This window comes from Leucopleurus acutus, assembly GCF_964270905.1.
Source record: "Leucopleurus acutus genome assembly, chromosome: 16".
In the NCBI taxonomy this organism is placed as follows: Eukaryota; Metazoa; Chordata; class Mammalia; order Artiodactyla; family Delphinidae; genus Leucopleurus; species Leucopleurus acutus.
The window spans coordinates 4,842,808-4,861,076 of record NC_139158.1 but is presented as its reverse complement, the minus strand read 5'-3'; the positions used below and the strand labels follow the sequence as shown (position 1 = coordinate 4,861,076).

The following is an 18,269-nucleotide window of genomic DNA, read 5'->3' as shown; positions in this document are numbered from 1 at the left end:
ATGGTTTGCCCAATGTGATAGAGAAAAAAGTACCTTGTGTTTTTTATTTTGCGATAGTATTTATATGTTCTGTCATTTCAGTAGTTGGTATTGCCATGCTGATTATACTTGGCTTATCCTTTGCATTTTCTTTTTATTTCAGTCAAATGTTTAAATTGCAAAGGTGTGTCAGATACTTTTGATCCATATCTCGACATAACATTGGAAATAAAGGTAAGTTTGATAGTTGTTGTGGTGGTGGAGTTAAAAAAAGTCAGTCATACTTTATGTATGTATAGTTCACTTATAATTTAGACTACACTTGTTAGAGAATATAAATTGAAAATTTTAATACGCTAGGACTTTATTTAGAGGAGATTATTTAAGCTTTGTATTAGGCGTCATAAAAAACTTAAAACGTTTAATAATTTTATCACCCTTTGACTTTTCACTTAGTCTTAATAAAACCAGATTCTGATGCCTATATTAGCCAAATTTAGGTGGTGGTTATTCTTTAGGTGCTGTTTTGCTTCTTGCATTTTCTAAACTCCTATTTTTTGTTGTCTTAAGCTTTTGTTTTTCTGATTACAAGTGTAATACACGCTAATGACAAAAATGAGAAACATTGCAGAGACGTGTGAGATCCTATCCCTCAGAATGTACTCTTGTTAACAGCTTGATATAAACTGCTTCCAGAGTATTTGTTTACTGTTTATAAAAATGGGTGCATACCTTCAGTCTGTCTGGCCACTTCCTGTCTTCACTGCATTTTGCTTGGGCTTCTGTGTGTTGTGCTTCAGCCGATTTACATGCCTGACTCCTTGCTGGTAGATACTTCATTCGTTTCCAGCTTTACACTATTTTAAATAATGCTGCAGCAAGCAAGCTCTTCACATATTTTTGCTGACTTTAATCTGCTCTTTTTTTTAATGGGAGGGGAAATAGCTTGGTGTGTACATGTATTAATATAAAACTGAACGTCATAATGAAAGATTTTCTTTTTACATAAAAATTCACGTTTGCTTTTATACTTTCGAGTCATCTCTTTTCTTTTTCCTAACAAGCGGCAATGAGTGGTAATGTGGTGTTGGTGCTCTGTCCCCAGGCTGCTCAGAGCGTTAATAAGGCATTGGAGCAGTTTGTGAAGCCGGAACAGCTCGATGGAGAAAACTCGTACAAGTGCAGCAAGTATGACGGGTGACGCTGGAGGCCGCATGGGGGGCGGGGAGGCTTGGTTTGAAAGCGTTCGGTGTGTCTGCGTAACCCAGGGCTAGATTCCCGTTACCGTCTGGGAAGACCCTGGGTCTCTCTTTCCCAAGGGCCAGGGCACTCTGTGTCTCGGTGTTTACACTCTGCAGAGAAGTGCACTGAAGAATGGGAGATGGGGCCTCGCTCCTGGGGAGGTGGGTGGGAATGGAGAGGTAAGGTCAGTGCTGCCGTGTGTGAAGCTTGGCTGCGGCAGTGTGTGTGTCGAGCAGCATCTACATGGATTCCCCTGTGTGAAAGGGTTGGGGTGGATGGGGAGTCACTTTCTCCCAGAGCAGTTCAGGGTCTCTCTTAACTGCTGGCTGTCTCCCAGGATTTGGGGCAGTATCTGCTAGAAACCTCGAATTTAAGTTATTCTTTAATGTTTCCCCATCAAGTCAAGAGAGCCTATTTTTTTAAAGGGGGGCAGTGTCTTTTTCTTTCTTTCTTTCTTCCTTCCTTCCTTCCCTTTCCTTTCCTTTCTTCCTTTCTTTCTTTCTTTCTTTCTTCCTCCTTCCTTCCTTCCTTTCTCTTTCTTTCCTTCCTTCCTTCCTTTTCTTTCCTTCCTTCCTTCCTTCTTTCTTTCCTTCTTTCTTTCCTCCCTTTCCTTCTTTGTTTCTTTAAAGATTTATTCATTATTTATTTATTTAATTTATTTTTCGCTGTGTTGGGTCTTAGTTGCGGCATACAGGATCTTTCATTGCAGCTCACAGGCTTCTCTCTAGTTGTGGCGTGTGGGTTTTCTCTAGCTGTGGTACACAGGCTCCAGGGCACGTGGGCTCCATAGTTGTGGCATGCAGGTTCCAGAGTGTATGAACTCTGTAGTTTGCGGCACGCGGGCTTTCTAGTTGAGGCGTGCGAGCTCAGTAGTTGTGGCGCGCGGGCTTAGTTGCCCTGCAGCATGTGGGATCTTATTTCCCTGGCCAGGGATCGAACCCTCGTCCCCTGCATTGCAAGGCGGATTCTTTACCACTGGACCACCAGGGAAGTCCCAAGAGAGCCTATTTTAAGAAAGCCCTGTTTCATATGTTCTAAGCAGATTTTCATTTTAAGTCAGGTAATACAGGTAAGCGTTGTTATTGAATATAAGCAGACCTCAGGGATATTGCAGGTTTGGTTCCAGACCACCATAATAAAGCAAATCTTACAATAAAGTGAATCACATGAATTTTTTCTTTTCCCAGTGCATAGAAAAGTTATGTCTATGCTATACTGTAGTCTAAGTGTGTAATAACATTATGTCTAAAAAACAATGTACAGACCTTCACTTAAAAATACTTACTGTTTCATTTTGTTATAAAGCAGAAACTAACACACCATTGTAAAGCAATTATACCCCAATAAAGATGTTAAAAAAAAATACTTACTGTTAAAAAATGCCAAAATAACTAGAATAGTAACATCAAAGATCACTGATCGGGCTTTCCTGGTGGCGCAGTGGTTGGGAGTCTGCCTGCCGATGCAGGGGACACGGGTTCGTGCCCTGGTCCGGGAGGATCCCACATGCCGCGGAGCGGCTGGGCCCGTGAGCCATGGCCGCTGAGCCTGCGCGTCCGGAGCCTGTGCTCCGCAGCGGGAGAGGCCACAACAGTGAGAGGCCCGTGTACCGCAAAAAAAAAAAAAAACGTCACTGATCACAGGTCACCATAACAAATATAATAATAATGAAAAAGCTTGAAATATTGCGAGAATTACCGAAATGTGACACAGAGACACGAAGTGAGCAAATGCTTTTGGAAAAACGATGCCAGTAGACTTGCTCCATGCAGGGTTGCCACAGACCTTCAATTTGTGAAAAATGGAATATCTGCAAAGGGTAATAACATGAGGCGTGCCTGGGTTCATTTTGTTGGGGGAGACGGCTCCCTTTCCTCCCAAGACCATAGGGATTTCTCCTTTGTTTTAAACTTCATGGACATTTCTAGTCTTTACTTTCTTCCTTTTGTATCTGGGCTTAGTTTTCACAGTATTATACCAGCCAGTTTTTCAGTTTGTTTTCCATTGAGAGAAACTTATATTAATCTAATTTTTAAAATACCAGTGACCTGTCATACCTGACATTTCAGAACTGTCCTTTTTCTTTCATGCTATTTAAGCAGTTTCCCCCATACTTTAAATTTTAATATTTTCACTGTTGTTTGAAAAGGGTGGTATTTCTCATCTCATAGCCTTCTTTTGGAAACTTAATTTAGAATGTTTCAGAGGAATAACAAGGGAAAGATTAAAAAAAAACCATATTAATCTTCTTAAACATCTGTTTCTGTTTTTTTCCAAGGTGTAAAAATATGGTTCCAGCTTCGAAGAGGTTCACTATACACAGATCTTCTAACGTTCTCACACTTTCTCTAAAACGTTTTGCAAATTTTACTGGTGGAAAAATTGCTAAGGTATGTAGATAATATTATTAATAACCGTTTATGTTTAGCCTTTCAGGGCTTAAGTGTCAGCAACTAAATTGAACCGTTTTATTATCTGATTTTCTAAGTTCTTCCAGCACTTGGTAGTAGAAAAAAATGTCGAAGAATTGAGCTAGTAGTTTGGTATGTGTGTTTATGAGCGTATGTGTTTTTTCTGTATCCTTTAGCTGGCTAGACTTTCTGAAGATAAATTGATGATTATTATCTTCATTTGGGCTTCACAGTCAGTGCAGGTGACGAGTGGCTACAGGGAGTGAGCTTGTGTCATTTGAATCCAAAGAGGGTTCCCAGTCACATCCTGCCATTCTTTCGTCAGAGCTTATTTTTATTCATTTGTTTTCTGACTGGTAGTATACTGAATTTTCCCATCGTCTTCCCACTTTCTGAAGATTGAAAGTGGTCAGAAATCTAGTAACATGCAAAAGAAATCTGTTCCTGAACTGATAAAAATAAAAATAAGACTGTCTGGACGCTCAAATCCGGAGTTGTGATTGTTACTGTCTCCTTCGATGGATTTGGAGAATTCGCTTACTGTGGACCCTTATTTGTTTAAAGGAAATAAAGAATACAGTGGGATTGCATTAAACACACTGAGGTTCAGGTGTGCTCCAGGTTGATTCTGTCTTTTGAAACGAGGTTCAGTGTGCTGGTTTTCTGCCAGAACGTAGGGCACAGTGCTCTGGGGTCTCCTGTGCACATGGGATGACCTGCACCTTCAGAAATGACGTTCCTTTTTCCTCTTTCCATTCCTGTGTAGGATGTGAAATACCCTGAGTATCTTGATATTCGACCGTATATGTCTCAGCCGAACGGAGAACCGATCATTTATGATTTGTATGCAGTACTGGTACACACTGGTTTTAATTGCCATGCTGGCCATTACTTCTGCTACATAAAAGTAAGCTCTGTGGATTTTGCTAATAACTGTTTTTATAATACACTGTAAGACAGCCCTGGCATTTTGGGGAGGAAAGGTGGGGCTCTTACAGGTGAAATGTGAAAGCCCATTTTCCTTACGTCTCTGGATTGGTGTTCCCTATTTACCTAATTGTATCTAATATCTCTTTTATTGGCTGTTTTGCAGGCTAGCAATGACCTCTGGTACCAAATGAATGACTCCATCGTATCTATCAGTGATATTAGATCGGTACTCAGTCAACAAGCTTATGTTCTCTTTTATATCAGGTATTGTCAGGAAAGCAAATTTTCATCTTTTCTGTTATGTCATCTCTCTTCCTCTCATCAACATATTTAAATTCAATATTGTTTGTTTAAACAGCATCTCGATGGTGGGGAGAGTAAGGAAGGTGGTATTCAGTGTGGATCATGAGTTTGCTTTAGCTCCCAGCTCTTTGGCAGGTTAATAAAGAAACGTGCAGAAGAAAGGGAAGGTGGCAGTCTCAGAGGGTGGGCTTCTGCTGCTGCTGGCAAACCGGGTGGGCCAGCGGGCCTGGGAGGCAGTGAGCGGAGGCCTGGAGAAGGGGACTCTTGAGTACCTGGGTGTGGTCACCTCTCAACCACTGAGCACAGGCAGCCAGCCACCTCCCTGGGCCAGGCCTGGGCCAGCACCAGCACCCCTGCTGCTGCTGCATATTCTGATTCGCTAGTTCCATTTCTGGAAATGTAAGGCCTTGGAACAATCTGATGTGTGCTCCAGTGCATTCATTTGTAGTAGCTGGAAATTAAGAACATCATGAAATTTCCATCAGTAGCAGAAGATCATATAAATTATAGCATATCCATATGATGAAACACAATGCAGCTGTTAAAAGTGATTTTCATAAAGCTTTTTAAAATGATATGAGAGAGTGCTCCACATAAGGAGGATAAGCAGTTTGAAGTTTTACACACTGATACTGAAGAAATCAGTACAGGCTAAAGCCTGGAGGAAAATCCACTAAATCTGAATAGTAGACGCCTCGAAGCAGTGAGGGGAGGCAAAGTGTTTTTGCTTGTTTCTAACTTTTCAGGATATTACAGATTTTTCTACAATGGTATGTATTTATAATTAGAAAAATAGAAATAAAAAAGAAAAGAAAAATAGCTTTCAAAAAATTAAAAAGTAAAGAACAGTAGCTTTCAGATAGTGGCATCCTCAGAATACACAGTTCAAAATACCATTTGCCCAGTGACCTGTTATCTCCCGATCTGCGCACCCGGCGTTGGCCTGGACTTGATGGGGACCCTGCGTGTAGCTCTGCGCATCATGTCACCTGTTACCTGAGGGTGGGGTGTACGTGAGTCTCTTTTGGGGAGATGTCCCATATCACCTTGAGCACTGTCACTCTCTGTCCCCAGGTCCCACGATGTGAAAATAGGAGGTGAACTTACTCATTCCGCCCATAGCCCTGGCCAGTCCTCCCCCCAGCCGGTGATCAGCCAGCGGGTTGTCAGCAACACACAGGCAGCATCCGGGTTCATCGGACCACAGCTTCCTTCTCACATGATGAAGGTAACGTTCCACGGGTAGAATGTCATCTTTATGTTCATCTTTCCAGCCCTCTAGTTAACATTGCAGTGGTTGTCATGACCTCATCTACAACTGAATTTCTTGGCCAAAGAGTTTATTCAAGCTGTTGATTATATTTCAAATATACAGAAAATCTCCAAGTATGAACATAATGATCAAGAAGAAAGTCTATTTAGACGCTAGAGATTTTAGCTCCCACCTTGGACTTCCGTTCACTTAATGGATTAAATACTTGGGGATTCTTGATCAATGCTGGCCTCCAGGAAAGTGATGCTTTTACAGAAAGAACACTTCAGTCGTATCCGTGTAGCCCTTTCAGGAGTTTGGCATTTTCTCTGTGCCGTCTGGCTGGTCTGATCACACTCCCTCATGGCTTCTCAGGGGGAATGGAAGGTATGCCTGGTTCGTGTGAAGCTCTGAGTCCTCAGTGGAGGCCTGGCTTTTGCTTGACGTAGGTGTTGAGATTGTGGACATGTTGGACTTGTTGGAATAGCCTGTATACACCTTGGAATAATCCTTTCACTTGTGCCATAGTGTCATAACAGCCTTCAGTTTGATAGGGAGTCACAGATTCAGTGCCTTAGGGAGCTGGACAGGCAGCAGGTCCTGCACTGGGCTCTGCCTGAGTGAGACCTCAGGACACGGCCAACTGGAGAGCACATGCCCTGTGTGGAGGGGCCACTGCTGTTGCTTTTTCAAGAAAGGTTTGTGGTGGGCAGGCCCGCAGGAGAGGGGGAGGGCTTTCTAGGTGCGTGAAACTTGTTATTCACAGAAGAAAAAGATAACCGAAGTGGGAGAGGCCCACGGCCTCAGGTTTCTGAGTCTGCGACTGTTTCTGGAGCTCTCACCTGGCTGTGGTCTGCTTGTTTCCAGAACCCACCTCATCTAAACGGGACAGGACCCTTGAAGGAAATGCCGAGCAGCTCCATGGCAAGTCCTAACGGGAATTCCAGTGTCAGTAGGACTGGCCCTGTTAATGCCTCGACATCTGTTCAGGACTGGCCGGTTAACAGGCCCTCAGTTATTCCAGAACATCCCAAGAAACAGAAAATCACGATCAGTATTCACAGCAAGTTACCTGTGCAGAAAATGCAGCCACAGCCTACTCTTCACAGCAGCTCTTCGGAGAGCCCTAACAAGCCCGCCCCCTCCTCTACCATTACGACTTCTACTGCAATACAGTCTACCTCGAGTGCCCCCATGATGCCTGCGTCTAGTAAGGTAACGAAGCAGATCGCCCTGAGGGAGTCCTGCCCTGAGCCTGTGACGAACGGCAGGTCCAAGCTGAGCTCCGGCGTGCTGGTCCCCTACGGCGCCGAGTCGTCCGAAGAGTCCGACGAGGAGGCGAAGGGCCTTGGCAAGGAGAACAGTCTCCGTCCCGCCGAGAGCGCGCGCGCCCCTGCTCCGCTTGCCGAAGATGTCGGGGCCTCTCCGCACGAGCTCCGAGAGCCCGTGGCTCTAAATGGTGCTACCAGTACGGACAGTGACCCGAAAGAAAACAGCCTACCCTCGGGTGCTGCCAGCTGCCACGTCCAGCCTGCCCTACACTCAGAAAACCCCTTTTCTAAGGCAAACAGTCTCCCTGGGAAGGTGAGTGCGCATCGGCCGGGGCTGGGGCGGCCTTTGCTTCCACCCTTGTGTCCGCGGGTCACGTGGCTGGGTTTCAGGTGGCCCCCGGAGTTGAAATCTCTCTGTTTTTTTATGGTAGTTGATGCCTGCTCCTTTGCCACTTCTCCCAGAAGACAAAATCTTAGAGACCTTCAAACTCGGCAGCAAAGGGAAAGGCTCCACAGATGAGATGAGGTAGGATACGGTCCCAAGGCCGTGGGACGCGGGCCGGGGAGTCACAGCAGGGCCTGTGGGTGCGGCCACTCTGGAAGTCTTAGGGTGAACCTTTTGGACCCTGGAATGATTTGAATAATGATCTGTTGAACTCATTCATGTTCCTTTTAAGAAAGTAAACACGTACAGGGTCTGTTAGTCCAGCTGACGCCCCCCCCCCCCGCAGCACCCCTCCTCTCTGGGGCCCCTCCTCTCTGGGGCCCCTCCTCAGCCCCCGGCTGGGCCTCCCGCCGGCACCGTCCCACTCAGCCCCCCCGTGTGACAGGCACCTGAGGAGGTGTGAAGGGGTGGCGCAGGGCTTCTCGACTGTCCAATAGCGAAGACTTCGTTTTGCTCCCTTTAGAATTCTGAAATTAAATTCCTAGTTAAGATCGTCCGTCTCCACACTTAAAAAAAAAAGTCAGTCAGTGCATTGACCTCAGCGTCATGTGATGGGAGTAGCAGGAAGGGTCAGAGGCGGTGGCGTGTCGCCACGTGAACAGCCCGGGAGACGGTGCCACCGCAGGACGCGGGGTGGGCCAGCAGCTTGGCGCCACGCACAGGTCGCATCACGCACGTCAGCGCCGTGACGTCCTCCTGGTAGACAACTTCTGGCCAAGCTCTGACCAACCTGAGATCAACACCCTAGTGGTGTCTGTGAAATGGCCAGTAATAGAGCCGGGGTTTTCAACCACGTGAACGTTGGGACATGGGCTGTTCTGTGGGACCGCCTGCCTCACCCCCACCCACTGGTGCTGGTGAGGCTCCCCCATCGTGGGGCTAACCCAAAAATGCACCCCACATTTCAGAAGGGCCCTGCGGGGGGCGTGCTCTCACCAAGAACCACTGATAGGAATGCTCAGAAGAACGAGCAAAGAGCACGCACTCCAGTCGACCCTGGGCACTTGAACACTCAGTCCCTGGCAGGATAGCTGTCCTCTTTCTCTGTCCTTGTCCGGCTTAGTTGGTCTTCAAATGTAATGTGTGCGAGAATTGTGACAGGTGATTGTGTAAGCAGTCAGTCCCCAGCTACGCACGTTTCCTAACCTCACGTGCAGCCTTGAACGCGTCACTGCCACGCTCTAGACCACACGTGTCTCTCTCCCAGATACTCTCCCGCTGCACAGCGGGCCCGCTTTGGGTTTTCTTGCTCTCTGGCAGCTTTCGTTACCTTCGAGACTCCATCAGAAGCAAGGCAGAGCTTTTACTACAGAAAGTGTTTCTAAAGCCTCAGTGATTCCTCACAATTTGCAGGTAATTCAGGGAGCTCTTGGCTGTGTCTGGAGGTAGCTACTCTAGCTCCGAGGCTCCAGGAAAATTCAGAGAAAAGGGATCCAGAGGAAAAGTAAGAGCCCCATCGTTACTTGACTTTTCTGATGGTTCGGACTTGGTTATTAAGAAGAACTAGAAGTATATCTGAAAACAGAAGGCGCCTAGAATTGCGGAATTATTATTGCTGAAAAATGGGGTAGGCTTGATACAAATTTTTACGTTTTTATTTAATGAGAAAATTTGAAGTTTCCAAAAATGATAAGCCCAGTTTTAGGTTTAAACCAGATGTAGTAAAGCCATAAAATATTTAGTAAATGAACGATTTGAAGTGTTTGTCCCTGTAAGCCAGGAAGCAAACAAGTAAATGGCTGATTTCTTTCTTTCTTTCTTTCGGTGGGGCTGCAGTACAACTGGGACAGAGGAGAGGCCTCCGCAGGACCCTGAGGCTGAGCTGGAGGCTGGCAGCTCCGCTCCCGATTCCCGTGAGAACCTAGAGCTGGTCATGAGCCTTAGCAGCAAATTCAAGAAGGTTTTGTTGCCCTCAGACGCCAGCATCAAACCTACCAAAGAAGAAGTCTCTGAAAACATTTTGGCAAAACCCGAGGAGGCTTTGCCGAGTATCAACACCTTTTGTAACACCAACAAGGATACCCTCGGGGGTGAGCAGCTTCCTAAACCGTGTGACCCAGGGAATTTAACAAACGATCAGAGCAAACCGTCCCAGGACGTGAAAGGGACGTCACCAGAGCGTCCCCAGGACCCGGCGGCAGCAGAAGCGGCGGGGAGGCTGAGCCCGAGTCCCTTGTCAGGTACCGAGGGCGACTGTGAGCCTGAGCCCTTGGGTCACAGCAGTCGGGACAGAGGCACGGATGTGGAGGGTCCCCCTAAAAGCACAGGGGTGTCCGCAGATGGGGTGCCCTCTCCGCAATTAGACAGGATCGCAGAAAACCGTCCAGAGGGGGTCCCCGAGCAAAGTAACGGTGAGAGAGGTGAAGACAGTAAGGCCGGGCAGAAGGTCCAGGAGACTTGTGCAGTGCAGGAAAAAACCAGCAGCCTCAGAAAGGTTGACCGAGGACATTACCGCAGCCGAAAAGACCGATCGTCCAGCGGCGAGCACACGCGGGACAGCAGGAGCGGGACGGAGGAGCAGCCTCGCCGGAGGCGACCCCACCATGAGTGGAAGCGGTGCCGGTCCGAGCGGCCCGAGCCCTGCGCCGCGGCCCCGCACGCCCCCTGCCCCGGATCCCTGGCCAGGTCCGGCCACCCGCGCTCCCGGAGCATGGGGGCCCCCGACCAGGAGTGGGGCCGCTACCACCACGCTGAGGCCGAGCACGCCTGGGCCCGGGAGAACTACCCGGACGGGATGCGCTGGGGGCGGTTCAGGTACCACCACGACAGGTACGCCTCGTACCCGGCCCGCGAGCCGTGGGAGTGGAGGCCCCTCCACGGCGAGCGAGAGTACGACCGAGCCGGGCCCTACAGCGGCCGGCCCCACAAGGACCACTACAGAGGCCGGAAGGGCCACGAGCCGGCGGCCAAAGAGAGGGACCGGCACCGCATCAGCAGCCCCGGGGCGGGCCCGGCCCACACGCCCCCTCCACACCCTGCTGACAAGTACGCCCACGACAAGGCTGCACTGGGGGCTGAAGACAGAGGCTGTGACCTCGCCGGTCAGTTTCACGAACACAAAAACATCAAGTCACGAAAACGGAGGTACAGTAGTGTAGGGGATAAAGACAGCCATGTAGAAAAGAAAGCCTGGAGAAGCTTACAAAAGGATCCTTTAGAGGAGCCTAAAGTGAAGAAGCACAAAAAATCAAAGAAAAAGAAATCCAAGGACAAACACCGAGAGCGGAATTCCAGGTGAGGGTGTGTGTGCTTGGCGACAGGTGAAGGGCTGTGTCCTGTGTATGTGACTCTGATTTGTACTTTTTATCCCTGTGGGTTTTGGACTTCCCTGTTTTTATAGATTCCTATAACTTAGCTCTGTGTTAAGCTGGATCTTATTTCATGGTATTTTAAAATGCCCGAAAACCATCTTTTAAGATGATGTTGCCGTTTTCAGTTAGTGCTTTTTAACTTCTAGGAGTAAGTGTGCAGTGTTTGGTAGATAGATAAAACTTGGGATGTTTTGACTTCACAGTGATTGTTAATATATTTATTCACAGATTTAGTTATATTTTCACATCTGCTGATACTTCCTTCACCCTCAGTGACTACTGCCTCGTGGCAGGAAATGGGAGGCCGCCACCCTGTTGAACGTGCCTGTGACCCAAAGGGCTGAGACACATCGTTTGTTGCATTTGCCTCTGTCTAGTTTTCTGTCTCCATTTCTCAGTTTGAAATCTCATTGGGACATTTATATTTTTAAAAAGCTGAATTGGTCAGTAGTTTTCTTGAAAATGACTTCTCCACGATGAGAGGGGTGAGCACAAACACGGTTACTGCGCATTGCGTGCTACACGTTGGCGTCTCGTAAAATCGAAACCCTGGGAAGAGGTTACCAGGAGGCATAGGTAGAGAGTGTGGTTACTTGAAGGAAAAGGAAATCAAACCTCCTTCCCTCCTATGTGCCTGAGACACCTGGCAAAAATATTTTTTCCTTCAGCCACTAGTTTCAGGAAAAATTGACGAAATCCTTCCTCTGGTGTTTTGGCCATAGCTCCCCTCCCAAACAAAGCTGAAGGGCATCGGTGGGGAAAGGTTGAAATTGGTGAACTTATGACCCCAGACTTAAAAAATTATTACAATGAAAACAACGCATTTTTCATTATAGGGTTTACCTGTGTTCACGTAATGAGTGTCAACAGTAGTGAGTATAAATCGAAGACCAGTTCTCTTTGGGGTGGTTTGCTTTTCCGGTGGTTTGAGTTCTGGCTTTTTCTTCTGCAGGCGGCAGCAGTACTCAGACCTTTTGGTAACGCACTCTGATGCCGACCTGCACAACAGACACAAGAAGAAAAAGAAGAAGAAGAAAAAGAAGAAGCACTCAAAATCAGAGAACTCGCTTAGAGATTCAGAGCCACTCTTGCCCGAGGCCACCAGCTGTGAGACTGTGGACCATTTCCAGGGAGCGGACAGCGCTTTCCCCCTCATGGCCAGCCAGCCTCTGGATGGTGTGGGACCTTGCCCTGAGAAAACAAAACATTTCTGGATGGAAACGAGGGATGACAGGTGTCATCTGTCTAAGTGTGGCCAGGGTAAGAGGACATACTTGGAACTGCGAATATAGAAACTCTTTTCTTTGGAAAGGGTGGTTAACACAGGGAAGGAGCCTCAAAGGGCATAGAAGGTGTAAGTCCCCTCTGAGCTCCCCGCCCTGTGTCCTCTGCCCGACGGCTGGCCCGAGGCTGCTGTGGCCGGTCTCGACGGTTAGCCGTGCTGCCGCGGCGCTTACTGGAGACCTGAGTTACGCGGAACCGGGAACCTCTGGAATTGATGGCTCTGAGTGTCTGATTGTGGACCAGAACTTCTGTTTTTAAGCCATTTTTGATAGAAATGTTGTGGTACATTCTTTCTCTCCAGAATCCTTGAGCCTTTGGCATTGTGAGTAGAACCTAGAACTCAGTTTGGTGACTGGCTCGCTGGACGTCACGCTTCAGGCCTGCGTTGGTGAAGCTCAGGCTCCTGACGGGGTGCCCTGGGTCACTGCAGGCCTCTGGGCTCTGGGATTCTTGTCTGCTTTGCACAGCTCTGCCTTCCCTTGTAACTTCCCAGCCTTTTCTACTCTGATTGCTCTGAAAGCAGAGCCCCCCTTGCTTCCTCATCTGTTCCGATGACCTTCGACCCTGGAAGGAGTGCTGAGCGTTTTTGAGGGGTCCGGGGGCCCCCCTAGGGCAGGGCTGGACTGGCCGCCGCCTTTGCGCGGCCTGACGGTAAGGAAGGATTTGACGTTTTTAAATGGTTGCAAGAGTCAAAAGAAGAATATTTCATTTCACATGAAAATCGTGTGAAATTGAGGTGGCAGTAGAGCCGCAAGGAGCCCAGCCCAGCCCGCTTGTCCACCCGTCCATGGGGACAGGTTTGCTGGCCTCGCCCTGGAGCCCTGAGGCGCACCCTCACGACCCTGCCCGCTGTCCTAGATGTCCAGGGGTCAGGGGGTTCTCGACTGCGTCCTGGACCCGGGTGAGGTTATCGTTTGTTCGGGGGCAGCCCTGTCCCTTCCAGTGGCCCAGTCCCATGATGGTTGGTGGAGGAGGGACAGGTGGCTGCACAGTGCACTGGCGTTTGGAGGAGCCGAGGTCGGGGGGGGGGGTGTTCCTGAGTGGCGGGGGGAGTGCTGGGGCGCGCGGAGTGGGTGAGGAGTCGTAGGGACAGCAGGAAAGGGAAGCTACCGGCGGGTTTGCTCTGTGTGTTTGTTAAGAGGGGAATTACTTGCATTTCCGCATTGGTTTCCCATGAACAGTTCAGCGATTCGGGGAAGGTGCTTGCTGGGGATGAGTCCCTTCTGATGTCTGCTTGGTGCTTGGGGCGAAGTGGAGACGGGCTGTTCGTGTGCATTCTGCGCAGATCCGCAGGGATTCTACATTTTTGCCAGAATCCCCTTCCGGCTGCAGGTCTCTGGTGAGGACCACAGCTGGAGGCCGCCAGTGCACCCGCAGAGCTGGCTCGGGGGATAGTAGGTGGCGTGCAATGCCCAGTAGTGGGCATGTGGTGGCCCAGACCGCGTCTCCAGAGGCTGCAGGAGATGGGGTGGCCCCTTTCCTGTCCTCGATCTGATGGCGCCCAATGACTGGCTTGGGCGCCCGTCCCATCCTGACCTCCCGGGAAGGGCCGCCTGCTCGGGCCCAGGCCAAGCATCGCTGCTGGCCGGTGGAGGCCGGACGTCTTGGCCTGCGTGCGTCTGTCCTGGTGCCTTGGCCACTGGCCTGTCTTCCAGACCCCTGTTCTCTGGCGCCGTCAAGCTCTCGATTTCTTTGGCCCGAGACCTGTTCTCACCTAATGCGGAAAGGCTGATGAGTTTACTGGGGCCAGAGTGGGCCGTTGCTGCGGGGACGTGGTCCTCAGTTATCACCTCAACTCTTGTTTTCAGTGAAACACTTGGAGACGCAGCTTGTGTAGGACTGATTTCAGGCAGCAGACATTAAGCTACTGAGGACTGCTTCTGAGCGTAATCACGTAACACACACAGAGCATAGGCACTAAAATTTTTGCAAAACCATCATTAAAATGTTTCCTAACCTTTGCTTTCTAGGTGATTGAAAACGTGGCTTCAAGACAAAAAATTCACTGGTTACGGTAAGCTCTTTTCGTCTCTCTCTGTTCTCCTGTTTGTTTGTAGAGCCGCTGAGGGGCCCTGAGGAGGGAGCTTTGGGACTCGGCTTCGGGGGTAGCAGGTGGGGAGTCAGTCCTTGTGTGGTGGGGGTGGATTTGGGCCCCTTAAGTCAGAGAGTCGCTCTGCTCCCTCCCTCCCTCCCTCCCTCGTTGTAAGAAAGTGAGGCCAGGTCAGAAGCTTCAGAATCAAGTCATTTGATAAACATTTGAAAGATGGAGAAGCCATGTCCTTTCGCAGCCCCACCTGAGGGGCCGAGAGAGGGGAGCCCTTCCCGTGCCCGCCGCCCGCCCCACGCACCGAAAGGGCTCAGGCTTGGTTTGATCGGAATGGGTTTTGGGTGCTTTTTTACAGCAAATAAAAACCTGGAGTGTCGTTTCCTCCTGGCCTCGTACTCAGTGGCCCCGGGAGGTGGGGTTGGTGTCCTGGGCGCGCTGCAGCTGCAGGGTTGCTCTCCGGAGGGAATTTTGTCCAAACGTGTAACTTCTGGTAGTCGGCAAGGGGGGTTTAAGTGAACTGTCTGCAGGAGATTAACTTGCAGTTGATTAACACGCTTTACAGCGTGTCATCAATGGGAAGACCGGAGCCGCATTAAGGAATTAGCCTCTTCCTACCTAGAGCAAGGGAATCGCCGGGTTGCGGCGGCTCCGCGGCGGCCGGGCTGGCGGGACCGCGCCCAGCAGAGGGCGCCCTCCCCGCAGGCCTCCGCGCCACCGCCGGCTCCTTCACCGCCCGCGGGGAGGCAGGCGGGCTCCCCGCAGAGACCTGGGGGCGCCTGCTAAGGCGAGGGCGTGAATGAAGAAGAGAAGTCCCGCCCGGAGCTCACGGGTCGCTGGGCTCCCACTTCCTGCCTCTGGACCAACTAACGCCCGCTGCCTCTTGTCTTTCAGATTCAACGTGTTCAACAGAAGCCATCCCCAACCCACATTAAATTACAAATAGAGAAAATAACTTGAAATCTGCGTGGTGCTTCTTTAGTGTAAATAGTGTATAGGTTTTACCATGGAGGACTCTTTTTTTTTTTTTAGTTTTTACCTTTTCTTAATTACCCTTATTCCAAATGGGTGAACACTTTCTACAACTGCTGACCATTGTAAAATACTGTGTATATAAACCACATTGAAAATAACGCCCTGGACTAGAACATCTCAAATGCTGCTTAATCACAGACTCAGGTTGATCACTCGTATTCCATGTAATGCTCCTCCAAGTTAGACATCCGGTGCAAGACCAACCGGGAAACCATGGAATTATTAAAAGTACAAACTGACAGTGTGTATATTTAATTTAAAAACTTATTTAAAGATTCACAAGCTCTCAACTAGACTTTTGAGAGTAGTCTGTTTTCTGTAATGTCTGATACTAGAAACTAATTTGCTTCATATTTTAGTTGTATTCAAGATTTGAAGATTTTATAGACAAGTTCTGTTTTTGAACTTTGTGGAACTATTCCAATCAATTTACCAGTTATGATGAGTATTTACATTATGAATGTATAATCGGAACATTATTTGTAAGGCCTACAGTATGTTTTTATTACATAACACTTTTTTATACAGTGTCTCTTGTCTTGACTATGATATTGGAGTCTGAGTTGTCAGCTTGGTCCCTTAAAGTTTCTAGTTACAGACAAAAATCATACTGTGATTTTATTTTTAATATGGATATGCTATCAAACTGTGATACACTTATAATTCACTGGTCCTGCATCAGGAGTTGGAGTGGGGAAAACTGTATTTAATACAGTTTGTATCTGAATAATCTGTATGGTTTATACAGTTTGTGTTGTTCAGAGACGTCTAAAGTTTGATCTTTGTTTTTTTAAAGATTAAAAAAGCACTTGCCCCACTGTAAATATACAGCATGTAAAATTTATATAGTATATAAATGGCAGCAAATTAAACCTTTCGTGTCATTTTTTACTGCTGTTTTCCCCATTTGCTTACAGACACTTCTCTTGGACTTCTTTCTCTTTGCCTTCACTTTCCTAAGACCCCGAAAGCTCAAGCCACGGGCTCTCGGTCCCAGGCTGGGAGGTGCAGACCCCAAATGGGTGAGGGAGAGTCAGGTGTGGGCTGCTGGACCCGACAGTCTCCCTACTTTAAAGAACCCAGTCACAGGCAATCTTGTTTTAACAGTGCGTCTTTATTTAACCAACACAGTATTTGCAATTTGACAGCCATACACTCTCCAACTTCACCATCCACTTTACAACAAAATATCAATAATAGATATAGGGTATTTCTTCATGCAAGTTGGAGTATATACACTGAATAACACTCCAGAAGTCATATTATATATGTACATTATTTACATATTAACTCTATTTACTGTAAATAGAAATGTTTTCTAAGAAAAAAATAAAACAAGAAATCACAATGTGTGGTTTCTGGTCTACAACAGACCTAACTTCTCAGCAAAGCACATCTATGTAGATATATGCATTTTAACTTGAAAAATATGCATTGCTTTATATGCAGCATTAAATGCTGCTTCATCTATAAATAGCTCCTATTTGGACTCAACCTGGTACCACATTAAACTGCTCAACACTGTTCCGTGATCCAGAAGACACTTGCTTGTCCGGGTCCAGGGTGGGCCAATTAAACCCCACATGTTAATGGGGGCTGGTGGGGCCGTGTAAGCCGCCGTCTCCCGCCCAGCGACCCCCTTCCCTGCCTCCTGCCCTCCATCTCTGGAGGAGAGCTCTTTGGCCAGAGTTGGGACTGACAATTCAAGCACTGAGCGCAGACAGGGGGTTGGGGAGGGGGATGAACGGGGGACCATGCTGAGGTCCAGGCAGCCGGGCCCGCACCCCACAGCCCCGTCAGGTTAACACTGTCACACAAAACCTGGAGTTACACGATTTCACGTAATACTCCCGAGGGCAAGTGACACAGATTCTGAGCACCATGGCCTTCTGCATCATTCTGGGCAAATAGGCCTCAGGCAAGGCTCCTTCACAGGTGGCCAGAGGAACAGATTTCTTCCAGGTGTTTCCTTATGCTCACTTCTCCCAGCCCCACCCTGAGGCACACCCGAAAGACAGAAAGCCCTGTATCCCCAGGGTCCTACCTGGGTCAGACAAAGGAGAGAGAGGTTATTCCACACAAAATCCTGATGGAGCCCGCGCCCCAAGCAGCCCAGGCACAGGGCCAGCCCGAGGGGAGGGCGCTGCCAGGTCGTCGTCAGCAGTGTTTGGTCTGGTGGTCTGGGCAGCGTCCCTTTTCACGGAAGACTGGGGCCAGAGTTGCATATACGCCAGTCACGTGCTTCAGGAATGCTGACTTGCCTTTCTCAAAACTACAGGGTCCAATCTGAGGTATCAGTACAGTAGCAAAGCCTAAAAGCTTGGGAATGAACCAAAAAAATCAGTTTGATGCATGTTGGAGAGTCCTGGGTGCAGACCCTTTCGCAGTCTGGTGTGACTTAGCGCTACAAGGTCAGCTGCACCGAGGCCAAAGGCCCATAGCCGTTCAGTCTCAGCATCAAGGCAGCTCCCAGGAACGGTTCCTTCTGCTCTTTACATCTCCACGTAAGTGCATACAGCCTGCGGTTGCCACTCTCGGACTCTGCTTTTGCACAGGAGAGGTGATGACCTCTCAAGTGTGCAAGCGGAGGGAGTGCTTTCGCGGCTGGGGCAGGGAAAGGAGGTCCTGCAGGGGAGGGACCCTCCACCGGAACGGCCCCTGTGGGCAAGGGGGTCCTATGTAGTACATTCAGGGGTCCTGGCGGCGGAAATAAAGCTCCCAATAAAAAGGCATCTGTCACCAGCCCCAAATGTCCCAGCACC

General features: G+C 48.7%; 1 protein-coding gene across 2 annotated transcripts in view; it reads left to right on the top strand.

Annotated features, from left to right (window-relative positions):
- Positions 1-16,159, top strand: part of USP42 (ubiquitin specific peptidase 42) — a 35,359-nt gene extending 19,200 nt beyond the window's left edge. For both annotated transcript variants that reach the window (XM_082856691.1, XM_082856692.1), the window contains 12 exons: positions 143-213; positions 1,085-1,167; positions 3,500-3,611; positions 4,399-4,539; positions 4,726-4,826; positions 5,940-6,093; positions 6,985-7,701; positions 7,820-7,914; positions 9,610-11,067; positions 12,097-12,404; positions 14,399-14,442; positions 15,367-16,159. In XM_082856691.1, coding sequence (XP_082712817.1) covers positions 143-213; positions 1,085-1,167; positions 3,500-3,611; positions 4,399-4,539; positions 4,726-4,826; positions 5,940-6,093; positions 6,985-7,701; positions 7,820-7,914; positions 9,610-11,067; positions 12,097-12,404; positions 14,399-14,406 — 3,248 coding nt within the window. In that variant the 3' untranslated portion in view covers positions 14,407-14,442; positions 15,367-16,159. The remainder of the gene's footprint in view (positions 1-142; positions 214-1,084; positions 1,168-3,499; positions 3,612-4,398; positions 4,540-4,725; positions 4,827-5,939; positions 6,094-6,984; positions 7,702-7,819; positions 7,915-9,609; positions 11,068-12,096; positions 12,405-14,398; positions 14,443-15,366) is intronic.
- Positions 16,160-18,269: the final 2,110 nt, after the last annotated feature.